Below are 26,063 nucleotides of genomic sequence, written 5' to 3'. Positions count from 1 at the left end.
TAGTCTCGAGTCATTGGTGTGTGTGACATCAAGACAAGTACGTAGGTGCTCAATAGAGAATGAGTTCACTGAACACGATCAACGAAGAGTTCTCATATTCATGTCACATGAGAACTCATGGTTGGGATAATGCAAATTAGTCTTTTGACCTGAGGCATCACAGCTGTCTTGTGGTTAGGTCCTTAATCTTTGATTATGTCAAAGTCACTCCATTAGGAGGGTATCCACGGCATCGTTGGGGTTAAGCCACTTAGCCATGGAGGCAAGTGAATGCGCAACAAGGGATCTCTAACCTTCAAACTGTTTGAGGGAGAATACTCTATGATATGATTAAGAATCTTTGGCCAAAGTATGAATGAGATTTAGGAATGTGTTCCAAATCACATTCAAGGTAATCATATAAGCACAAGACTCACATTGGATAGTAGACATGAATAAACTATCAAACCAAACAATGTGGTCAAGAGTATTGTATTAGAGAAAGACCGTATTGCATTTGTAATCCTAAAACCGAATAGGTTCTCCACCTCTTCTGATTAGCTTGGGTAACCATGACATGCTGCTAGGCGTCAACCATGGTTTGTGGAAGCCCTAAAAGTGTATTATCACTAACGGGAGAATTGAAAGTAAGTTTCAATTCACAATCGATTTGAAAGAGTTTGAATCGCCCACTGCCTCGCTAAAAGGAACCTAATGGATCGTACACCGTGTAAGGTAGAGATTGAAGATTCAACGGAGATGAGTAAGAATAATTAAATGGTTTAATTATTTATGGCAAGGATTAATTAATATGATTATTAATCAAACGAATAAGTTCGTTAAAAGACCTCGGGATAGTTTTGGACCTTAAGGCCCAATGGGCTTCGAACGTCAAGTCCATTGACTTAAGTTGTGTGACAACTTAATGAATAATGATTCACAAAGGCCCAAATAGCCCAATAAATCCCATATGGCCGGCCATGTTAGAGAATGAGTGGTTTTGGACTTATTTACAAGTTTGCCACTCAAATGAATTAAGGAATAAGTATGACTTTATAGCCAAAATTCATATAGGGGTTTCTTTTGGAGAAAAAGATGAGAAGACAAACCTCTCTTTGCTCTCAAAGAGGCCGGCCACCCTAGAGGAAAATAGCTAGCAATCTTACTTCATCTAGGTCACTCATTTCTTCTACAATATGCCTTGGTGTGGAGACTTAGAGGTTCTCAATTTTGGGAACTTGGAGAAACCTTTTCATCCATCCAAATCCATGGATCTAAGATGCAAGGAATGAAGGCCCTCTCTTTGGGTGATTAGCCTTTGCTTATGCAAAGAGGAATCTACAAAGGTATTGATTTCTCAACTCACTTTGTTTTGAGTTGAGTCTTGGTTCACCTATCTACTAGGCATTAAAGTTCATGGGTTAAGTTTTGTTTTTGAGTGCATATAAACATGATTCCGCCTTTTAATTGTTAATTGCATGTTGTTGATGTTGCTCAAATGAACTTGTTTTTTCACAAATCTTCCTTCATTTTAGCCCTTGAAACTTGTATATTGTTGTTCTCCTAGTTCTAGGCTTCAATTTGGTGTTAAAATCATGGAAAATGGTTGAAAAATGAGAGAGAAAACGAAGTTTGAAGATTTTTCCAGTTTCCGGTGCCGGCGACGTCGCTGGAGGTTCGCCAGAGAAGGAGACGGAATCTGTCAAAACTGACGGAATATTCCTAACGGCGTCAGTTGACGCCGTCAGCGTGCCAGGCACGTGCCTGCGCGTGGCCGGCGCGTGTGGCCGTGCCTTGGCCGGCGCGTGGGGGCACGTGTGGCGGTGGAAAATTTTTCTAAAAATATGGGGATGTTCCTGAGGTTGAGTAGGTCACGTTGGTATATTCATTTGTCCAATTTGAGCAATGTATGAGAAGTTATTACGAGAAGTTGGTTATGTGCTTTAAAATTAACGTTTTTATAGTTATTTCGCATATAGGTGATACGTATTCCGAGGATGAGCGTGGTCACTCGAGGCAGGGGGGCTACGACCCTTCCACATACCAGTGAGTGGGCTTTTGGTTTTCCGTATATACCTATATACATTTATTTTCCCAGAAATTGTTTGAAAAAGGGTTAATTGTTTAGGCCATGCACCATATTATTATCGTTTATGTTGGAAATGTGCCCTAAAACCAATCATATGATGATACTTTACGGACATTTCAAACTAATGTAGTTTAAATGTAAAGGGCAAAGATTATTGTTTGAGCCGTTTCATATAAATGTTATATGCTTAAACGATAAGTCCAAGGAATATGTGATTGGAAGAATGCGATCTAAAGAAGTTAGATTCATGAGACCATTCTTTCGTTGACACATCCTAAACGTTCCTGATCATAGGATTGTTAATTGGGCATTGACAGTCCGTTAAGATCAGTACGTGCTATGTCTTCTCTCAGGGAGAGTGACTAGTCTCGAGTCATTGGTGTGTGTGACATCAAGACAAGTACGTAGGTGCTCAATAGAGAATGAGTTCACTGAACACGATCAACGAAGAGTTCTCATATTCATGTCACATGAGAACTCATGGTTGGGATAATGCAAATTAGTCTTTTGACCTGAGGCATCACAGTTGTCTTGTGGTTAGGTCCTTAATCTTTGATTATGTCAAAGTCACTCCATCAGGAGGGTGTCCACGGCATCGTTGGGGTTAAGCCACTTAGCCATGGAGGCAAGTGAATGCGCAACAAGGGATCTCTAACCTTCAAACTGTTTGAGGGAGAATACTCTATGATATGATTTAGAATCTCTGGCCAGAGTATGAATGAGATGTTGGAATGCGTTCCAGATCACATTCAAGGTAATCATATAAGCACAAGACTCACATTGGATAGTAGACATGAATAAACTATCAAACCAAACAATGTGGTCAAGAGTATTGTATTAGAGAAAGACCGTATTGCATTTGTAATCCTAAAACTGAATAGGTTCTCCACCTTTTCTGATTAGCTTGGGTAACCATGACATGCTGCTAGGCGTCAACCATGGTTTGTGGAAGCCCTAAAAGTGTATTATCACTAACGGGAGAATTGAAAGTAAGTTCCAATTCACAATCGATTTGAAAGAGTTTGAATCGCCCACTGCCTCGCTAAAAGGAACCTAATGGATCGTACACCGTGTAAGGTAGAGATTGAAGATTCAACGGAGATGAGTAAGAATAATTAAATGGTTTAATTATTTATGGCAAGGATTAATTAATATGATTATTAATCAAACGAATAAGTTCGTTAAAAGACCTCGGGATAGTTTTGGACCTTAAGGCCCAATGGGCTTCGAACGTCAAGTCCATTGACTTAAGTTGTGTGACAACTTAATGAATAATGATTCACAAAGGCCCAAATAGCCCAATAAATCCCATGTTAAAGAAGGAGTGGTTTTGGACTTATTTACAAGTTTGCCACTCAAATGAATTAAGGAATAAGTATGACTTAATAGCCAAAATTCATTAAGGGTAATTTTTGGGGAAAGGATGAGAACACAAGCTCTCCTTTCTCTCTAAAATTTCAGCCACCTTGGAGGGATCATCTAGCAATCAAACTCCTCCAAGGTCACTCATTTCTTCTACAATATGCCTTGGTGTGGAGACTTAGAGGTTTTCAATTTTGGGAACTTGGAGAAACCTTTTCATCCATCCAAATTCATGGATCTAAGATGCAAGGAATGAAGGCCCTCTCTTTGGGTGATTAGCCTTTGCTTATGCAAAGAGGAATCTACAAAGGTATTGATTTCTCAACTCACTTTGTTTTGAGTTGAGTCTTGGTTCACCTATCTACTAGGCTTTGAAGTTCATGAGTTAAGTTTTGTTTTTGAGTGCATAAAAACATGATTCCGCCTTTTAATTGTTAATTGCATGTTGTTGATGTTGCTCAAATGAACTTGTTTTTCACAAATTTTCATTGTGAAGTGGTATCAAGAGCCTAAGTCTAGTAGTTGGTGAATCCTTTTGGGTTTTGTAGTTCATAGTTTGTGATTTGAATGTTGTAATTGTTACAAGCTTTATTCTTGCTTTTTTGAATGTAAATTTTGTTAGAAAATTTGCCATCTCAAATGTTGTAGATGTAGTTCATATGAGCATGAATTTTGGAGCTAAAATTTGGTGCCATGGTTTTGGGGAAATTCGGCCAAATCCAAAGGGTGGATTTTTGGGTTCTTGTTTGACTTGTTAAAAGTGTTTTAAAGTGACTTTTGGAACCCCTATGTACCCTAGTATGGTTGTATGTTATTTCCCTTAAGTTTGAGTGGTTTTGGTATGTTTTTGGGTGAAGAATGTTCATGGAGCTCTTATGGGTTTTCATGGATGTTCTTCATTGTTCTTGATATGTTCTTGCCAAGAACAAAAGGTTTGGTGTTTTGATTCAAAGTTTTGATTTATTTCATAAAGTTTTTGTTTTGAAATATTTCTTATGTTTAAATATATTAGATATTTATTTTGAAAAGTTAAAGAAATTTTAGTGGGTAGGTGTGTAATGATTTATTCCATTTCACCCACCCCACTTACAAAAACTTTGAAATTTTTTTTTATTACTTTGCTTCAAAACCGGCCACCCTACTCAATTAGGGTCCTTGTGGGGCTTTTATGCAATTACATAAAGTTTTGATACTTTTGTGTATTTGTACTTTGACCCAAAAGTTTACGTTTTTACGTAAAGGTCCAAAATCACTAAAAGGACAAATTGTTTTGCTCCTTTAATGAAGTTTTAGCTTTTGTGGAAATTTTTGGGTTCTAGTTGTAATTACATGAAGTAGTGGACTTTTGTGTTTTTACAAAGTGACCCCAAAAGTTTAAGTTTTGCAAAATGGCCCAAAAGTTGAGGTCATAGCATTTTGGCCGAAATTAGGTAGAGAACAAAATTGTTTTGTCTCTTTAAATGAGAATTGGATTTTCATTTCATTTAGCTCCATTTAAATCAATTCTATGGATACAAAAACCAAATGAAAATGTTGCATTCAAGTTTAATTAGTTAAAGTGTTAATTAATTAAGGAAAGGGTGATTATGAACCTAAGCCTACTATAATTGAGCTATGTGAAAAGCCGTTTCAAATTTGTTTGAACCATGGGAATGTGTAGATTAAATTTTGGTTGTAATTTGATATGATCAATTGTTGTAAAAGAGCATAAGCTCTTCTTTACTTTAAAGTAATTTGATTTGATCAATTGTTGTAAAAAAGCATAAGCTCTTATTTACTTTGAAGTACTCCTTTCTTGTTTTATTCGATATGCATGAAATTGGAGTAGTTGTGTCCAACGCCCAATAAGACAACACGCCTTAATGTGATTAAACGCGTAACTAAAATCAATCACCATCCCTAGACCGAGATTCAACACTAGGCTCGTGTTGAATCGAATCAAAGGTTCATAGTCATCCTAAGGCCCTAAGGCAACTATATAGTCCATCAATGAATGCAAATCTTATGTTAGTAGTACCATATAGTCTTGCTTTAAAAACCATTTTAAAAGCATAGTGGGAGTATTATATACTACTAAATCAATCATATGGACCAATAGTTGTAATAGGACCAAAATGTTTTAATTGGATTAAAATGTATGTTTATATGTGATGAGACCTAAAACCCTCAACAAACCATTATTAAGTTGATAAGCGAGAGATGCTTTGAATATCTCTTCGTGGCCTTCCACCGTGGTAGGCTCCAATCGTTTGTGACTCATGCACCGGCTTCACCCTATAATGGGGAAGTACAAAGTATGTGCTTACATCCAGGAGGAGTCCATAAACATATGATGAGGTGAGTGTAGACAACGAGTATGACCAACATGATATAATTCTGAGGTTGTGCTTGAACCTCTACATAAACTAAGCATGGTGGGAATAACTTAACTAAGTGCAATGGTGCCAACATGATATAATTCTGAGGCATTCATTCTCTAGAGGCCAAACTAGATGGGTAATTACAAGAGTTGTAAATGACTAAAGTGTTATTCTCTCATCATTATTTTTGCTAACCAACATGATATAATTCTGAGGTGGGCTTGGTAATGGTGAGTCTCCCATACCCCGCTAAGAGTTCAACAAAACTCTCGAATTCCGATGAGGGATATGGAATATGCCAAAAATAGTGGGTGGTGCTATTTTGATTTAAAGACCCGGATCAAATAGCTTAAAATCAATCAATTTATATTCGTTATGTATTTGTTTACCAATATATTTGCAAACGCTATCCAAAACTTGACAAAGAAAAACCGAACGCTTTAGTTTCCGAACTTGGTACCACAATCCCATAGATTGTCTTGAATGGATTGTAAAAATGCCTAAGTAGTCTCATCCTCACAATCTTCCTATTGATAATGTATCAAAGGAAGGATATGTTAGATAAGTCTACCATGAAGAGGACAATGCAACCTCTAGTGCTTGTCTCTTTGTTACACGAACAAGGAACTTGAGAAGTAAGCACAAGGGCATGGACACTTTATGTGCCATGATTCTTCACTTACAAATTGTTGTATGAAGAAATGAGAGTTGCCTTGAACAACTCTTGAAAGTTTGTAATTATGTTGAGAACATAATGGTTGGTTGACAAAAATAGTCCATCAACATGGACTTATGATGATTTTGAATCATTGAATGTTGAAGTGTCAAAACACTTAACAAGACGGAAACTAGGCAAGGACTTCACCTTTGTGTCCCTATCCTAATGGTTCACTAAGTTTATTGTAAACTATATAGTAAACAATAACCGCACGCTCTCCAAATCGTTTGATGTGTATAACACATTTGAAATAAGTTTCAAGAGAGATAGTGGGAGTTTAGGGACCATGACTATTGTAGTCAAAAGGGAAGTCAAATGAAGAAGGCAAAATAACTCCAAGGGAACAAACTTTCTTTATGAAAAGATGGACATTGGAAGGGGTATTTGCAAGAAATGTCTTGCAAGTGTCAAGAACACACCTTTCGAAGGTGTTGTAAAATGTTCTTGAATAATTCAAAACAGTTGGTTCTTCTACTTGAATACATGATTCTATATTAGCAACTATGTTTTACAATTGTTGTAAAAGTGTGCTAATAAAAAGTAGAAGATTAATGAGAGAAGAGAAAGTACTTCACATTCGGAAAGTGAATAAAATATAGATATCTGCGAAAGCGGATTATGCTTACTTCCTCATATGAACTACCAAAGAAATTGGAAAATACTAAAGATTGTCTTTACATTCCAATTTTAAGGAACTTAAATCCGTCACTATAGTAGAGATGGATAAATGTTTTGTTTGACAAAACATTGTTCTTTATTAATCAATAATTAGATTATTGTAATTTAATTGGTTGTCTCTATAGTAGAGATGATGTGGTAGTTTAACTGTTTAGAATACGATGATGCTTAAAACCCAAAAGGTTGCAAGGTAGTGACTAATCCCAACTGAGTTGTGATACCTCTAAAACATAAATTACGAGTTGGTAATAGATGGATGCATTGGATCGTTAGACCCGGATCCAATACCTTCTTGTTATATTGTATAGAGGCGAAATGTTCGAATCTTTATTCTTTTGGAAAGAAGAAAGAATCACAAAGTTGTTAAGGATAATTCACTTAGATGTTAGTGGCACTTGTCCACAACATAATACTACTCATGTTGTATGACATTCACCGAAGATCACTCTCGGTTGGACTATAGTTTATTTTGAATAAACACAAGTCCGAATACTTTGCAAAAGGTTTCAAAGAATTCAAGAAATATAAGTTGATGAGTAAGACGTCTAAAGTATTTACCTCCTTGGATTTGATCCAAGGAAAGATAACACTTTAGATGAGTTTCCTTGAAAGATATCAAGGAAAATAGCATCATAAGATAATGAATTTCTCCATTAGGAGAAGAACGAACTTGAATAAAATTTAGTTCGTTGGATGTTATCTATTACCCATATATAGGATATATATACTTCTAAAACAATATGATTGTCAATTAGAAGATCTTCCAAAAATTTTCATAACTCCATAAGATGTAGTTGGAAAGAAAGACAAATCTTAAACATGTTAAGATTTGGGGTTGTGTGCTAATAAGCAATATTTGTTTGATATGATCAACAAATATAACAACCTAGTTCCTACACCACAAGCTCCAAGGTAGTCGAGAAAGATTTATAAATCGTCTCAGTTGAATGGTTTGAACTTTATGACTATGTCATAGAGTTACACCTCTTCATTCGAAAGAAATAAGAATGAAAATCCTTATGACTACACTTAGTGGGAGCTATAAGCATCTTATGAGAAAAAGGATCAAATCGTTTGATTTCTCATAAAGATGTAAATGAATCTTTTGTTTACTAGGTTTACAAAAGATTAGTGGGAGTTAATCATATTCCTAAATTTGAATATATATATATATATATATACATGATATATATTAATTTTGAAAATGAAAGGAATTCTTCATCGTTAAAGTTATGACTTTAAACATTCTATAATGATAGAATGTATATGGGAGACATAGTCTACATACATGGGATGGAAATCTATAATGATAGATTTCAAGATATAATTGGATTATATCAATCCCTAAAATAGACAAGAGATGCTAGGAAGTTTCTCGTATGATGATAAACTTCAATTAGAATGACAATTCTAGTAAGACTAGGAAGTTGTTCTTCTCAAAGGGAATGTACCCTTTGACTCCCAAAGAAATAAATAGAATCCCTTATGCATACGCAGAAAGGTGATTTATGTATTTCATATTGTATGAAAACATTGATATAAGTTGTACCTAGAACGGTACAAGATGATATCAGTGTAAGCCCAGGATCAGAACCATGGCACCTGTCAAGTGAATCCTTAGGTATTTAAGAAATACTAAGGATGGATTCCTCAAGAATGAGGAAGAATTAGAGTAACGTAATGGAAGCGTAAATGTATTAGATTATGAATCTAATCCATCATAGAATATCTCTTCATTATGAATGAAGTGATAATGAGATATCTCTTTATTATGACTAAAGAGATATTTGGGTGGAAACGTTAAAAGTAATGACTTTAATGTGTTCCATCATGTATGCAAAATATATTGCCATATAGAAGCTTACAACATTGTTGTTTGGATGGGAAAGTTCATTTATGAACTCTCCATTCGGTTCCAACCAGAAAGTGTATGACACTAATGGGGCGATAGCTCAAGCCAAGGAATCAAGGTCTCATCAAGGTCCGAACTCAAATGAGAGACTGAACCACATGATTGAGAATCATGTATAATGATGACGTCGTTATTCTCAAGGTTGCTTCTATGGATAACATATAGATATCCATTGTTTAGGCCTACTACTCAGCCATTTATGAAATGAATTACAGAAGAGGTATCATCACTGATGACTAAGCTGATTGGCTCTAGTGCAAGTGGGAGATTGTTGGAAATGTGCCCTAAAACCAATCATATGATGATACTTTACGGACATTTCAAACTAATGTAGTTTAAATGTAAAGGGCAAAGATTATTGTTTGAGCCATTTCATATAAATGTTATATGCTTAAACGATAAGTCCAAGGAATATGTGATTGGAAGAATGCGATCTAAAGAAGTTAGATTCATGAGACCATTCTTTCGTTGACACATCCTAAACGTTCCTGATCATAGGATTGTCAATTGGGCATTGACAGTCCGTTAAGATCAGTACGTGCTATGTCTTCTCTCAGGGAGAGTGACTAGTCTCGAGTCATTGGTGTGTGTGACATCAAGACAAGTACGTAGGTGCTCAATAGAGAATGAGTTCACTGAACACGATCAACGAAGAGTTCTCATATTCATGTCACATGAGAACTCATGGTTGGGATAATGCAAATTAGTCTTTTGACCTAAGGCATCACAGTTGTCTTATGGTTAGGTCCTTAATCTTTGATTATGTCAAAGTCACTCCATCAGGAGGGTGTCCACGGCATCGTTGGGGTTAAGCCACTTAGCCATGGAGGCAAGTGAATGCGCAACAAGGGATCTCTAACCTTCAAACTGTTTGAGGGAGAATACTCTATGATATGATTTAGAATCTCTAGCCAGAGTATGAATGAGATGTTGGAATGCGTTCCAGATCACATTCAAGGTAATCATATAAGCACAAGACTCACATTGGATAGTAGACATGAATAAACTATCAAACCAAACAATGTGGTCAAGAGTATTGTATTAGAGAAAGACCGTATTGCATTTGTAATCCTAAAACTGAATAGGTTCTCCACCTTTTCTGATTAGCTTGGGTAACCATGACATGCTGCTAGGCGTCAACCATGGTTTGTGGAAGCCCTAAAAGTGTATTATCACTAACGGGAGAATTGAAAGTAAGTTCCAATTCACAATCGATTTGAAAGAGTTTGAATCGCCCACTGCCTCGCTAAAAGGAACCTAATGGATCGTACACCGTGTAAGGTAGAGATTGAAGATTCAACGGAGATGAGTAAGAATAATTAAATGGTTTAATTATTTATGGCAAGGATTAATTAATATGATTATTAATCAAACGAATAAGTTCGTTAAAAGACCTCGGGATAGTTTTGGACCTTAAGGCCCAATGGGCTTCGAACGTCAAGTCCATTGACTTAAGTTGTGTGACAACTTAATGAATAATGATTCACAAAGGCCCAAATAGCCCAATAAATCCCATGTTAAAGAAGGAGTGGTTTTGGACTTATTTACAAGTTTGCCACTCAAATGAATTAAGGAATAAGTATGACTTAATAGCCAAAATTCATTAAGGGTAATTTTTGGGGAAAGGATGAGAACACAAGCTCTCCTTTCTCTCTAAAATTTCAGCCACCTTGGAGGGATCATCTAGCAATCAAACTCCTCCAAGGTCACTCATTTCTTCTACAATATGCCTTGGTGTGGAGACTTAGAGGTTTTCAATTTTGGGAACTTGGAGAAACCTTTTCATCCATCCAAATCCATGGATCTAAGATGCAAGGAATGAAGGCCCTCTCTTTGGGTGATTAGCCTTTGCTTATGCAAAGAGGAATCTACAAAGGTATTGATTTCTCAACTCACTTTGTTTTGAGTTGAGTCTTGGTTCACCTATCTACTAGGCTTTGAAGTTCATGAATTAAGTTTTGTTTTTGAGTGCATAAAAACATGATTCCGCCTTTTAATTGTTAATTGCATGTTGTTGATGTTGCTCAAATGAACTTGTTTTTCACAAATTTTCCTTCAATTTATGCATCATTGCATACATTAGTAATGGTATACATATTCATATGCATATTTGGTGCTGTGGACGCACAGGTAAGTGCCAAGTAAGTGGTATTCATGTTTATTTTCAGTAGTGGTTTGAGATGCTTAGAGAGCTCATAACCTGTACCCCCGGTGTTAGTGCTCCCGCCCAGAGTAGGGCACAGTCCTTCACGTGATGTTCACCTCCCGCACCACACGCTCAGCTTGGATCCAAGTTAGGTGCACAGTCCTGTCGTACAGACCACTTTAGGTGGTTCCGACTCGTAGGTGACCCGCGATTATTCGCACAGCCTTCACGTGATCGTAGCACTAGAGCGTATATATATATATGTTACACCCAGGCCTGTCGTACAGACCACTTTAGGTGGTTCCGACTCGTGGGCAGGTTCAGTTATTGAGTTTGAGATTTGAGCTCTAGATGCAGCCGTACAGGTCACGTTAAATAACTCCGGCTGCCAGATTACATGATATTGATATGATTATACCTGAGCACTTGCATATCATTATAAGGTTTCGACATGGCATATTATTGAGCATGTTTAGCATATATACTATACGTATATTTATTTTCTGGGAAGTATACAGGTTTTACGGCGAGGGGTTAGAAAGTATTTTTATAAATGGTTTTCGAAAGCTTTGTTTTTGCCCACTCACGCTTTTGTTTTGCGCCCCTCCAGGTTCTAGTGGTCTAGCTAGTTCGGTGGTTTCCCAGGGGGCGTCCCGGCATTTCTGACAGACACTCACCATTGTAGGGTCACCTTCGGGTGTACTGTTGTCGCATCTTTGTCTTTTGGACTGTGGTAGACTTATTGCTCTGAACTTAGCGTCTCACTTACGCTAGCACTGTTCGTAGTACCTTGTATGCTAGCTTTTAATTATTCGTACTTTTATATTACTATTTTATTAGGTTCCGCACGTGCACATGGTTACGTCACCTCTGTGTGATGGCCAGCACGCCCTGATCTCGGTCAGGGTGTGTCAGTTTGGTATCAGAGCCTAGGTTTGGCAGTCCTGTGTCTGTGTGAGTATTCTAATGGTTTTGGTGTCTTCTTTCAGAATTATGCCGCCTCATCGGGAACCACGTCGCTCTTCTGAGTCTAGCTTCCCCGATGTTGCTCAGTTGGGGGAAGTTTTTGCTACAACCCTTCAGTCAGTATTGCGCCCTCCCCAGAGGACTCCTCTGGAGACTATGTATAATCTGAAATTGGATAAGTTTGAAGGTAATGAGGGTCACGAGAGAGCAGAACGATGGTTAGAACACATTGAGAAGACTTTCCGTGTGTTGCACAATCAGGGGAACCTTCCTGTTGAAAGGTGGGTCGAGACGACCTCATGGTTTCTAGGTACGGAGTCTGCAGCCTGGTGGGAATAGGAGCTTCGTCGTTTGACTCTAGCCGAGAAGACTGATTGGGACGTTTTCAAGGATTTGTTCAAGAGAAGATTTGTGCCCCCTGAGTACATTGACCGTAAGAAGCAGGAGTTCACCGAACTCAGACAGCGGAAGATGACAGCTAATGAGTACTATCGCAGGTTTACTGATCTGTCTCGCTACCATCCTGACGTTGCTGGTAATCCGGCGGAGATGCTTCGTCGTTTCCGCCTAGGTACTAAAAAGAAGTGGTGTTCGATGGCGACCACTACCCACTGTGAGACCTACCAGGATTTTTATGAGATATTGTTGAGGATTGAGGATTCTGAGAACATGTCGAGCGAAAATGAGGAAGAAGAAAAAGATGGTGATCAGAGGAAGGATGACAAGGGTAAAGGTCAAGCGTCGCTCGGGCCTTGTAGGACTCAGAACTTCAAGAGGGGTGGAGCTAGTTCGAGTTCTTCTAGTGGTGGTTTCAGTGCCACTAGTCAGGGAAGAGGAGGTAGATTTTCTGGTGGCGCTCGAGGCCAGAGACAGGGTGATGGTGGTCGAGGCAGAGCTCCTGTTTGCCACAGATGTAACAACCGGCATTTCGGCGAGTGCAGGCGTGGCAGCAGTGGTTGCTTCACGTGTGGGCAGATGGGACATCGGGCTGCGAATTGTCCCCAGAGTCAGCAGCAGAAGCCGCAGCAGACTTTCATGCCACCACCTGCACCGATCCAGCAGATTCAGGGTCCGAGTAGTTATGGCCAGGCATGTCGAGGATGTGCCTACCACTACCAGGGTGATGTTGTTCCTTATGCCCCGGGACAGTATCAGTATCCCCAGGACCCGTATTCCCAGGATGGTTATCCTCCATATTCTGGCGGCTATATGCCGTATCCTCCAGCGCCGGTAGGCGGTTCTCAGTGGTATCAGGGAGGACAGTTCCAGCAGGGAGAGATTGCCACTAGTAGTGCAGGGTCTTCGAGGCAGTCGGGTCAGCCCAGTCAGGGGCGTGGTACTCAAGGACGCGGTGTTCAGGCGAGCAGAGGTCGCGGAGGACGACAGCAGGGCCAGGGGCGTCTTCACAATATTTCTCTGCAGGACGCTCAGAACAACTCGGACTTGATTATGGGTACGTTAAATATTCTTGGTTATTTTGCTAGAGTGTTAATTGATTGCGGAGCTACGCATTCTGTGATTTCTCATACATTTGCTCAAGTGACGCAACCTCGCCCCACACCTCTAGGGTACGATTTAGAGTTCGCTATGCCGAGAGGAGAGAGATGTATTGTAGATTGTGTGTACCTAGGATGTCCAGTGATAGTTGAGGGTGTTGTTTTGTCAGCTGATCTTATCCCGTTAGATATTGTTGACTTTGATGTGATTCTGGGCACAGACTGGTTGCATTTCTATCGTGCCAATATTGATTGTTACGGGAAAATAGTTACGTTTCACCGTCCTGGACTACCTGTGGTTACTTTTGTTGGTGAGCAGAGTGGGGTGAGACATGGCGTTATTTCGGCTTTGCGAGCGAAAAAGTTGTTGTCTAAAGGTTGCCAGGGGTATCTAGCTCATGTGATGTTAGATGAGGCAGCTCCTGGTAGAGTTGAGGATGTGAGAGTGGTCAGACACTTTCCTGATATTTTCCCCGAGAATTTACCTAGTTTACCCCCAGATCGAGACGTGGAGTTCACTATTGAGTTGCTTCCAGGTACTAATCCTATTTCTTTGACTCCTTATCGTATGGCTCCCGCGGAGTTAAGGGAATTGAAAGTTCAGTTGCAGGAATTAGTGGATAAGGGGTTCATTCAGCCTAGTACTTCGCCTTGGGGCGCTCCGGTATTGTTTGTGAGAAAGAAAGACAGAACTTTGAGGCTGTGTATCGATTATAAGCAATTGAACCGGGTGACGATTAAAAACCGTTATCCGTTGCCACGTATTGATGACTTGTTTGACCAGCTTCGAGGTGCTTGTGTGTTCTCCAAGATTGACTTGAGGTCTGGGTATTATTAGCTGAAGATTAGTAGGGATGACGTTCCTAAGACGGCGTTCAGGACTCGTTACGGTCATTACGAGTTTCTGGTGATGCCATTTGGGTTGACGAATGCACCAGCTGCTTTTATGGATTTAATGAACCGGGTATTCCAGCCATACTTGGATAGATTTGTTATTGTCTTCATCGACAATATTCTGGTGTATTCTAAGTCGAAGGCGGAGCATGTTCGACATCTTACTTTAGTGTTGAAGAGGTTGAGGGAACACCAATTGTATGCTAAGTTTAGCAAGTGCCAGTTTTGGTTAGACCAAGTGGCGTTTTTGGGGCACATCATTTCAGCTCAAGGTATTTTGGTGGACCCTCAAAAGGTTGCAGCTGTGGAGAGTTGGGAGCAACCGCGAACCGTCACTGAGGTGAGAAGTTTCCTTGGTTTGGCGGAGTATTATCGGAGATTCGTTAAGGATTTTTCGGTGATCGCCTTGCCACTGACGAGGTTAACGAGGAAGGATGTTAAATTTGAGTGGGATGATAAGTGTGAACAGAGTTTCCAGCAGTTGAAGCATTGTCTCACTCATGCACTTATTTTGGCACTCCCGGACGATAGTGGTGATTTCGAGGTTTACATCGATGCTTCCTTGAACGGTCTGGGATGTGTGTTGATGCAGTATGGTAAGGTGATTGCTTATGCTTCACGGCAGTTGAAACCCCGTGAGTTGAATTACCCTACGCATGATTTGGAGTTGGCTGCCATATCTTTGCGTTGAAGTTGTGGAGACACTATCTTTATGGAGAGAAATGTAAGATCTTTACAGATCACAAGAGTCTTCAGTATCTTTTTACTCAGAAGGAACTTAATCTTCGTCAACGGAGGTGGATGGAGTTGCTCAGCGATTACGACTGCACGATTGATTATCACCCTGGTCGTGCAAACGTAGTGGCTGATGCACTTAGCAGGAAGTCTCAGGGCCGTATCAATGCGTTGTACGCTAGTCGTATTTCAAGAAGATTAAAATTAAAAATAAAAATAAAAAAAAAAAAACCTGGTGTTAGATTGATTATTGATTTTAGACCCTTAATGTGTACTTAATTCAAATTCATATTATATTTTTGTTTTTATGTTTAATAGAATTTTTTTTCATCAAAGTTTTTATATTTAATAGATAACTTATTTAATGTTATTACATTAAATTTTAAATTTATTATTATACAATTTTATTTAACTTTCTCCAATTAATGTACCTAAACATCCATATCATAATATATTTTACTAAATTAGTGTACCGAAATCCCCGTATCTAAATATATTATAGTGAATTAGTGACAAATAAGAAAATATGTAAAAACATAAGTGTACCAAAATTCCTTACCTAATTATATGATATTAAACTAGTGTACCGAAATGTCGGTACCTAAATATATTATACTAGACTAGTGTACCAAAATATCCATACCTAAACATATTATATTAACCCATTGAACCGAAATGTTCGTACCTAAATATATTTTTATGAATAGTGGTAGATAAGAAAATATGCAAAAACATAAGTGTACCGAAAAATCTCTACGAAAATATTTTCTTATATAAGATGCCTACCATAATGAGAATTAAAATTTATAATATTTTCATAAAATTTAAATTCATAAAATTATAAATAAAAAAAGAAACGTTGAATACATATGTTGGCATTAAATAGAGTCTAGGAACTAAAATTAATTTTTAATCTTGTATAAAACATTTTTCTAAACTTCATCTTATTTAGGGATTAAAATCTAGTTTTCTATTTCAAATTTCTCACAGCATGTCTACAGTTTCTTTTGCCTATAATTTGAAAACTTGATAGTGATATGTAACAAGTTATATACTGAATTGCAGACTTGTATTGATTTTCATTATAGTGGGAGTAGGAATGTTAATTAAGTTTTTCACAATTTCGCATCTGTTTCAATCGTTTCATTTTAACCCCTCCACCCCCACCGCATAGGTACTATAACGAGATAACAAGATAACAAGCGAACTTTTGGAGACACGATTAGAAGAGAGGAATACCTTAACGAGATAACAAGCGAACTTTTGTTTGTGAAAAAGAAGAAGAAGATATCAACTAGTTTGTTCAGCACTTAAAAAACAAGACAGTGAAAAGTCAAGTTTATGAATTTGAACGTCTGTCCTGAAGTAGTATTAATTAACCCTTTCCTTGAATTTGATGTAGTACATTCCTGAATCATCCTTCAGACTTTAGTGTCTTTTTACTCTCTCTCTCTCTCTCTCTCTCTCTCTCTCTCTGTGTAGTTATAATGGTTAAACCCTTTCTCAATAATACATGTACAATCTCGATTATGCGGATGCATGACTGCATGGAAGACCGACCAGTGACTAATTAGACCCTTGAATATTTTCAAAGCTCGCTGAGGCAGCTAAAGTTAAACAAGATATATAGGTTTGGTGCTAATGAAGAAATGTACTCGAGGAGCAACATATATCTGATTTCATTAAATACTTATTATTTACATTCCTGTACACAGTGATCGGTCATAATTATGACAGTATAAGTAGGTACATAGTGAAAAGAGATTTTTCAGTGATGGCAACACAGGGTGATACATTATATGTCACTATATAAATGGTGGGATATGTATGTTAAAAAGTTAATAACTTAAAAAATAAAAAATTTCACTACTTATATAAAAACATGTGGTATACCACTCGTGTTCTGGTCACAAAAAAAAAAATTTCTCCGTAGTGACATCGATCGACCAATCATGCAACTCAGCAAGTAGCAATAGTAGTTTGTAAGTTCTAATGAGAGCTGAACACTTATCATCTTTAGTTTAGAGACATGAGGATATAAGAGATTGGGATTAACTAAGGTTGTAAGCTGATAAGGAATTTGTATAACAAGGGTTTTAGCTAAAACAATCACTATAGTGTTGAAACACTTAGAATGGATGTGAATGATAGATTTTCTCAGTGATAAGTTTAGATTGATTAGGATTGTATAATGGGAAGAGTCCTTATCAACCATCATCGTATGCAGCAGAAAACAAGGGGTCCTTGCGCTCTCTCAATCATGCAAACTAAAGAATAATTAGATCTCAGTCATTGAGCAATTGCATCCAGTTGAGGAGAGCTGCAGAAGATCTCTAGTTTCCAAGAGATTTCTTCTTTAGGTTAGTGGTTACTTTTGGTACTGTAGTTATTCTATTCCGCTGACTTTATTTATATTGATCTTACATTAGGTATCAGAGCTTTCACATACCAATTAACCCTAAGAAGAAAGCATCAAGAATTGTTTTGTGTTTCAAATCAAAGAACTGATATATATATATATATATATATATATATAGTACAGAGAAGGATGTATGTGAACAAATGACAGCTAAAGTTGTCTGTGTTGACAAAAGTGTAATCAATACCAATATATATACATCAGTAATGGCACTAGGATTCGAAACATAGACATTGATCATCTAAAGAAGTTCAGTTGTTCATGTCTTGGATTCGAAGTGGCATAACACTTCATATATCAACGTGTGAATCAAGTCAGTTGAAAAATCATAAGGGTTTCTATTCATAACTACATAAAACTCATTTGTTGGATATGAAGGTGGTATGATTAAGAGAATTACTCGCATAATCCTCAATCTAAAATTGTTGAGTCTGTGAAGTAAAGATGGGGATTAAAGATTAATATTTTCATTCCATATCAATACAGCCATGAACCCAAGTTCCATGAACCTCTCAAGGTGTCAACTATAAGAAGTGGAAACATGATTTGGAGATAGTTTTGGGTGTCCTGGATATGGTTTGGTGTTAAGAACTGAAGAACCACCAATGCCAAATGAAGGCTGCACTTTGAGATGAAAAATGGGAGAAATCGAACAAAATATCCCTCATGATAATCAAAAGGTCCATGATTGTTCTTGGAGGCTTCTCAAAGGCAACTAATGCAAAGAAGTTCATGAAATAGATCAAAGAGAAGTGCAAAGAGTCTTTTCAGACAAAAACCGGGAACTTTATGAACTCACTGACAACCATTAGATACGATGGTGAAGGGAGTGTCCGTGAATACATTCTCAAGGATATCAACATTGTTGGGAGCTTAGAACACTTGAGGTACCCATTTCTGAAACATTTTTGGTCCATGTCATCATGAATTCCTTGCCTAATACTTATACTTAGTTAAAAGTATCCTATGATGCACTGCAAGCAAAGTGGGATGTCAATGAATTAATATCTATATGTGTGGGTGAGGAAGTGAGGATTAAGAAGGAAAGGGTTGAAAAGGAGAAGGGTGAGTCGGTGAATTTTGTTCAGGGTTATGCAAAGAATGCCAATAACTACAATTCGGATACTGTCAAAAGGAATTCTGCCAGAAACATTCCTCCCTCTAAAAAGACCTTCAAGGTTAATAACTCATCAATTTGTAAGTGTTATTTTTGTAAAAAGACAGGTGATATGAAGAGAAACTGTCCTAAATACAAGTCATAGCTTGTCAAACAAGAGGCAAAGAAAGGTAAAAATAAAATTTCAAATGTTTTTGCTTGTTTTAAGTCAAATTTGATTGATATACCTAGCAATGCTTGGTGGCTCCAGTTCTTCTATTCACGTTACTAATTCATTGCAAGACTTCATAACAAAGAGAACACTAAATAAGGATGAAGTCAAGGTTTCAGTTGGCAATGGAAGAACAGTTGAAGTCAAGACACTAGGGACTGTTAGATTAAAATTAGATTTTGGTTTTTGCTTGGAGCTAGAAAATGTTGTCTATGTACCTTCCATGAGAAGGAATTGGTTTCCGTTTCTAAGTTAATACTATTGGGATTTTATTTTACTTTAAATAATATTGGCTTCAATGTTTTTTTTTATAAATCTTCTCGTATGGGCACTAGATTTCTATGTGATGGGATGTTTAAATTCAAAACCAATTTGATTGAAAGTATCTTTAATGTTGGAAAAGAAGTCAAAAATTCGAAAAATTCTTCAAATCTTTGGCGTAGGAGACTCGGCCACATATCAAAATGAAGAGTGGAACTTTTGGTTAAAAATGACATCTTGCCTCCATTGAATTTCAATGATTTTGATTTTTGCATTGAATGTGTTAAGGGGAATTTGGTTAATAAACGTAAAGAGGGTTCAACTAGGAGTAAGCAACTCCTAGAAATAATACATATAGACATTTGTGGTCCATTTCCTACATAAACAATTGAAGAAAATAAATATTTTATTACTTTCCTTGACGATTATTCTAGAGATTGCTACATATATTTGATCCCAGATAAATCAAAAGCCTTGGAAATGCTTAAAATTTATAAAACTGAAGTTGAAAATCAATTGGAAAAGAAAATTAAAATCATAAGGTCTAATAGAGATGGAGAATATTATGGTAGATATACACAAAATGGCAGGCATCCAGGACCATTTGCCTTGTTTTTACAAGACAATGGAATAGTGGCTCAATACACCAACCCGAGCAAAATGGGGTGACAGAGAGAAGGAATAGAACCCTAATGGATATGGTAAGAAGCATGATTTGTAGGGTTTTCTTGCCTAAATATTTATGGGGAGATGCAGTAAAAACTGCAAATTATTTGTTGAATATAGTTCCTTCAAAAGCAGTAGAAAACACTCCATTTGAATTATGGACCGGAAAGAGACCGAGCTTGAATCATTTTCACGTATGGAGATGTAAAGCAGAAGCCAAATTTTACAACCCCAGTAGTATTAAACTTGATCCCAAGACAATTAGTTGTTGCTTCATTGGTTATGCCGAGAGATCAAAAGGGTTTAAATTCGACCCTTCTAGCAATCAAGGTCCTAAATTGTTGAGACAGAGAAAACAATATTTATGGAGCACAGTCTAGCCGATGAGTCTGGAACAAATGATAATGATTTTGTGTTTGAAGATGAAATAGACACTAGCACGACTATAGAACATGCAAAGATTTCTTCTCTCAAGGCATCAATAGTGGCAACTGAATTTCCAAGGTACATGCATGATGACACAGAGGCAATTGAATTTCCAAGGCACATGCATAATGATACAAATGAAGTTGAAGGGAACGTGAATTCTGAGCAAGGAAATAAATTGGGAGCCAAATCACCGATTGATAATGATGTCAATATGAACCATGTCAATGAGCTTATGGACACCGAAGCATTACACATGCAAACACAGCAAGGGCGAGAGGGTGGCATAGTTGAAAATCAACCAATGGTCCTGAGGAAATCAACTAGGTTAAGGAGATTAACCGCCTTAGAAAATTTTGTGTACATGACTGAAGCAGCAGCCAACAACATTGATTTGTCAGAATTCGATGATCCCAAAACTTTTAAAGAAGTAGTATCAAGTATAAATGCTACCAATGGATAGAGCAATGGAAAGTGAACTGGGATCAATGAAAAATAACAAAGTCTAGGAGCTTGTAGAGAAAAAAGAAAACATGAAGCCAATAGGCTGCAAATAGGTATTCAAGACCAAAAGAGATTCGAAGGGAAACATAGAGAGGCACAAAGCGAGACTTGTAGCAAAAGGGCTTACTCAAAGAAGGGGAGTGGATTATAAAGAGACCTTCAGTCCTTTTTAAACAAAAGATGCATTTAGAGTTATTATGGACATCTTTGCACATTTAGATCCAGTCTTGCAGCAAATGGACGTCAAGACGGCATTCTTAAATGGTGACTTTGAAGAATGCATCTACATGAAGTAACCAGAGGGATTCATAGAAGAATGAAATCAAAACTCAGTTTGTAGATTGAAAAACCCAATATATGTTTAAAACAAGCATCAAGACAATGGTATCTCAAGCTTCATAGAGTTGTTAAAGAGAATGGCTTTGTTGAGAATCCTTCTGATAACTGCAGATACTTGAGGATCAGTGGGAGTAGCTTCATAATATTGGTCCTTTATGTGGATGACATACAACTTGCAACGAACACAGGTAGCTTATTGGAAGAAACCAAGAAATTGCTGCAAGAAAACTTTGAAATGAAAGACCTTGGAGAAGCTTCGTATGTTCTTGGTATTGAAATTAAAAGAGATAGGAATAATGGATTGCTGGGGTTATCATAAAAGGGTTACATGGACAAGGTTTTAAAAAGATTTAACATGGCTTCTTGTGGCATTATTGAAATGCCAATTTCAATGGATAACAAATAAAGCAAAGAGCAGTGTCCCAAGAGTGAGTTGAAAAGATGAAACATGGAAGACAAACCATGTACCTCTCTTGTTGAAAGCTTGATGTATGCACAAGTGTGCACAAGACTTGATATCAGTGTTCTTGGGAGGTTTCAATCTGACACAGGGGAGGCTCACTGGAATGGAGCCAAGAGGGTATTGAGGTACCTTCAAAGAACCAAGGAACATATACTTATTTACAGGAAAACTGATAAGCTTGTGTTAGAAGAGTATAGTGATTCATATTTTGCTGGATGTCCAGATGACCTTAATTCTACTTCGGGTTATATTTTCACTATGGCATGTGGTGCAGGTTCGTGGAGAAGTGTGAAGCAGGCAACAGTGGCTCTACCATGGTGGCTGAATATCTATCATGTTGTGAAACTGTCAATCAAGCTATATGGTTGAAAATTTTCATTGCAGGACTTAGTGTAGTGGATTCTATTTCGAGACCAATTCAAATTTATTGCGATAACAATGCAGCTATTTTCTTCAGCAAGAACAACAAAAATCATCCGCAACAAGTAATTTAGATATCAAATATTTGATTGATCGAGAGAAAGTGACGGCAAGTTTGGTGAAGATTGATTACTTAGAGACCGGTTCTATGGTTGCAGATCCTTCAAACAAAGCAGTTCCAGTTGTGGTTTTCAAGAAGCATTTTGCGAAGATGGGTCTGTTAACTAGTTTTCATTATGTTAATTAGTGGGAGCAAGTAAATCCTGGAACGTGTTTTGTTATCAGTTACTAGTTCATATGATTGGTATTTATGAATAAGTATTAATAAAGTTTTCTTCATTGATAAGGTTTCCACACTAACGAAGTCTTAAAAGTTGTGTGGTTGTTTCGAAGTTTTCCCTTTAGATGCACAGCTTTAGTTATGACAGTACATGTATATTTTATTATGCATAATGGTTTTGACAATATTATGATTGGTCAGTAGGACAAACAACCAAGAGTTTCAATATGAAACATTAAGATAAATTGATCTATCGATTCTTAAGGGGACCAAGTGCAGGATGTGAGAAACTATACATCTAGAGACACATTTTACACAAAATCTTGTGGGAGTTCAATGTGTTCGTCAGTTTTGTGAATGTCATTATGGGGATTTTGTTCGACGAATTGAACAGGTTACCCCTTAGTTCTTCATGAATACTAATTAATTACCCGAACTTGTATCCGTGATTCAAGTTGGTGCTGATCTCGTGAATCAAGTGTTAGCTCTAATGGGATAATGTAAGTTCTAATGAGAGCTGAACACTTGATCATCTTTAGTTTGGAGACGTGAGGATATAAGATATTGGAATTAACTAAGGTTGTAAGCTGATAAGGAATTTGTATATTCAGCTAAAACAGTCACGATAGTGTTGAAACACTTATAATGGATGTGAATGATAGATTATTGATTAGGTTATTGATTAGGATTGTATAATTGGAAGAGTCCTTATCAATCATCATCGTATGTAGTATAAAACAAGGGGTCCCTGCGCTCTCTCAATCACTCAAAATAAATAATACTCAAATCCCATTCATTGAGCGATTGCATCCAGTTGAGGAGAGCTGCAGAAGATCCCTAGTTTCCAAGAGATGTCTTCTTCAGTTTAATGGTTACTTTTGGTACTGTGATTATTGTATTCCTCTTACTTTATTTATATTGATCTTACAGTTGTTACCATAGCTTTATGTGGGCTATACTTGGTACAGTTTCCGGGAGTTTGTCGTCAAACTTGCAACTGGTTGTTTCGCCTGGATCACAGTCAATTCTGTTATTGCCAGATTCATCATAGCAGAGGGCGACTTGGGCCAAATATATTAATTTCTTGCTCTGCTTCTGCATTTGTTGATAGCATCTGATATTGACGGAATGTCCGCCAGTTTCGGACTCAATGGCCTTTGTTATCTGATCGATGGAGTACAATTTGTATAACGACATCTTTGGCTGAAGTGGTTGGGGTACAATATTAGCCTTCTGCAGGATTTGAGCTATATCAAAATCATGGTACGTCGCTAGGGTCTTCCGGAAGTACTCGGTCTTCGGGAACACGTTGTCGGAGCACTTTCCGTGCTTATCATACTCTCTTTGCCAGAATTCGACATGGTCCCCTTTTCTCCAATCCCACCACGAACTGAGTAGCTCCTTTTTCAGTGCATCATCCATCTACATATATTATTTAATTAAAACATAAGAAGAAAACTAGTTAAGAATACACGTACATACACGGAAACACACGTACATATACGGTACACATGTAGGGAGATATATAATGATACATATATACACATATACATATATACATACATACACATACGTAGGGACACACATGAATATTAACTATTGAGAGTTAATTTGTGAATAATTACCCCATTCACATTAAAGGCATCCCCCATGCAGGTAAGGGATGAAGAGGATGATTTATTCGCAGGCCAGAGACCATGAATAGTGAACTGAAGATGAGATGGTTGCATGATGTGGCATTTATTCACCCCCCCTATAGCTTGGCATTCAGCAGCTGGCCAGAACTGAACATGCATAAAGTATTGGAATGGTGTGTAAGCGGATGAAACTGTGACAAACAAGAAGAAAAATATGACTTGCACTAACTTTGACTCCATTTCTATTTCTACCTGATGTTTTGAAGACGAAGTTGCATGTATTTATAGTACCTATGGGGTGGAGGTGGAGGTGGAGGTGGTGAAGGGGTTAAAAGGAAACGATTGAAACAGATGCGAAATTGCGAAAAACTTAATTAAGTAACATTCCTACTCCCACTACAAATGAAAATCAATACAAGTCTGCAATTCAGTATATAACTTGTTACATATCACTATCAAGTTTTCAATTTATAGGCAAAAGAAACTGCATGCATGTGTGGACATGCTGTGAGAAATTTGTATCCAACACAGATTATTGTTTTGTTTCCATTTCAAGAATTCACCAACAAATTACACATATACATTTTCAAGTACTCCATCACGACCATTACACATGCCACCTTCCCCATCTAAAGAATAAGTTAATTTCTAATCAAGCCAAGGTTGCTCACGAGAGGAACCTTCATTCGACCTGAATGTCATGAATATCAATCAATAAGAAACCCACTTAGTTTTATGGCTTTTCTTCCCTTTATGGTAAATATGGAATTAAATTGAAAAATTCTTAATTATATACAAATCATTTACCTATGATATTGATGTTTCAAACACTATCTTTTCTTCCTTTTTTTTTTTCCTTTTTTTTTTTTTTTTTTTTTTTTTTTGGTTGAATTGTAGAGGCTATTTCTATGAAAAATATTTACTTAACTTCTTCATTTAATTACCTATAAGATAGCTAGGTAGCCATCGATCTATCTTCAATGAAGATACCAAGACAATTATATACCTAAAGCAAAGATATAAACACGATTTTGAGTTATCACCATAACAAGTTCTAAAACATGTAGAAGCAAAAAGAATATATACTACATGTAGTTAAGGTTCTCACCATGCCAAATTTCAATACAAATGATTCCTCCATATATGGTACAATAACAAAAACAACAAACTCAAAATTCAAAATTCAAACCAAACAATACAAAACCAAAATAATATGTACAATAATGACAAATAAAATATGAAAAAAAATGGTATTAATATTGCGTGGTTTACATGCGTTGCTCACAAAATGGGAAAAATAGATGTAAAAAAAATGAATGACTCAACCTAAAAATTAGCTTACTCATCAATCTAAATATGGAAAGTAAATTGGGGGTAGCAATGTAGTCAATGGGTTTAAATTGAAGAAATAAAATTTAGAAAAAAATGTTTATCGTTTTTAAATCCTAGGCCTAGGCTAATCTTATAATAGTATACTTTAAATAGTATCCTTAATAATAATGGTAGAGGAAGGGTGTAACCGTGTAATAAGATAATCTTACATTCTTAATAGAAAGTAGGGTTGGCAGATAAGATGCATAAATACTTTTTACCAAATTTAAAATAAGAAATATAGATACAATGAATGCATATCTCAATACACTAAAATGGATATTATTCATATCTATTCCATATGGAATGCAAATATTCTACATTAATTTCTCAAATAACGTATCTTCACAGTATGATTTGAGCTACCACATTCGCCATGTGGGTATCACGTGACGGAATAAAATGAACTTGGGCTAAAATCAAATAACACGACACCCACAAACAAATAATGAATTATATTGAGCCGACCTAGCTGTAAGGTTATTGGGTCGAATAACACGTCTCACACTTGGTCGTATCCATCCAACCTAAGACGACATTCCATTAGAGTTGAATGGATACGCTATTATAGTATGTGATCATCATATGGACCAGACTTGTAACACTTGTGAATA

At 37.1% G+C, this 26,063-nt stretch overlaps 1 protein-coding gene and 1 pseudogene across 2 annotated transcripts in view; both read right to left on the bottom strand.

Moving 5' to 3' along the window:
* LOC137718169 (uncharacterized) overlaps positions 1–26,063 on the bottom strand; it is a 59,520-nt pseudogene that overhangs the window by 29,423 nt on the left and 4,034 nt on the right. The gene's annotated exons all lie outside the window — the stretch shown is intronic.
* On the bottom strand, positions 23,088–24,327 carry LOC137730956 (ribonuclease S-7-like). Its single transcript, XM_068469979.2, has 2 exons — positions 24,067–24,327; positions 23,088–23,863 (listed from the first exon to the last, which is right to left on the bottom strand). The coding sequence occupies exons 1-2, from the start codon at positions 24,316–24,318 to the stop codon at positions 23,375–23,377; spliced, it is 741 nt and encodes a 246-aa protein (XP_068326080.1). The 5' UTR covers positions 24,319–24,327; the 3' UTR covers positions 23,088–23,374.

The sequence above is a fragment of the Pyrus communis genome, chromosome 15 (assembly GCF_041283825.1).
Source record: "Pyrus communis isolate YQ-2024b chromosome 15, ASM4128382v1, whole genome shotgun sequence".
In the NCBI taxonomy this organism is placed as follows: domain Eukaryota; kingdom Viridiplantae; phylum Streptophyta; class Magnoliopsida; order Rosales; family Rosaceae; genus Pyrus; species Pyrus communis.
Note: the sequence above shows the minus strand (reverse complement) of the source record. Positions and strands in the feature narration are given on the sequence as shown.

Bases quoted from the DNA above. Each gene is read 5' to 3' on its own strand.
- LOC137730956 (XM_068469979.2), bottom strand. From the start codon at position 24,318: ATGGAGTCAAAGTTAGTGCAAGTCATATTTTTCTTCTTGTTTGTCACA. The intron at 23,864-24,066 runs GTAATTATTCAC...TAATATATGTAG, and splicing joins ATGCCTTTAATGTGAATGGG to ATGGATGATGCACTGAAAAA.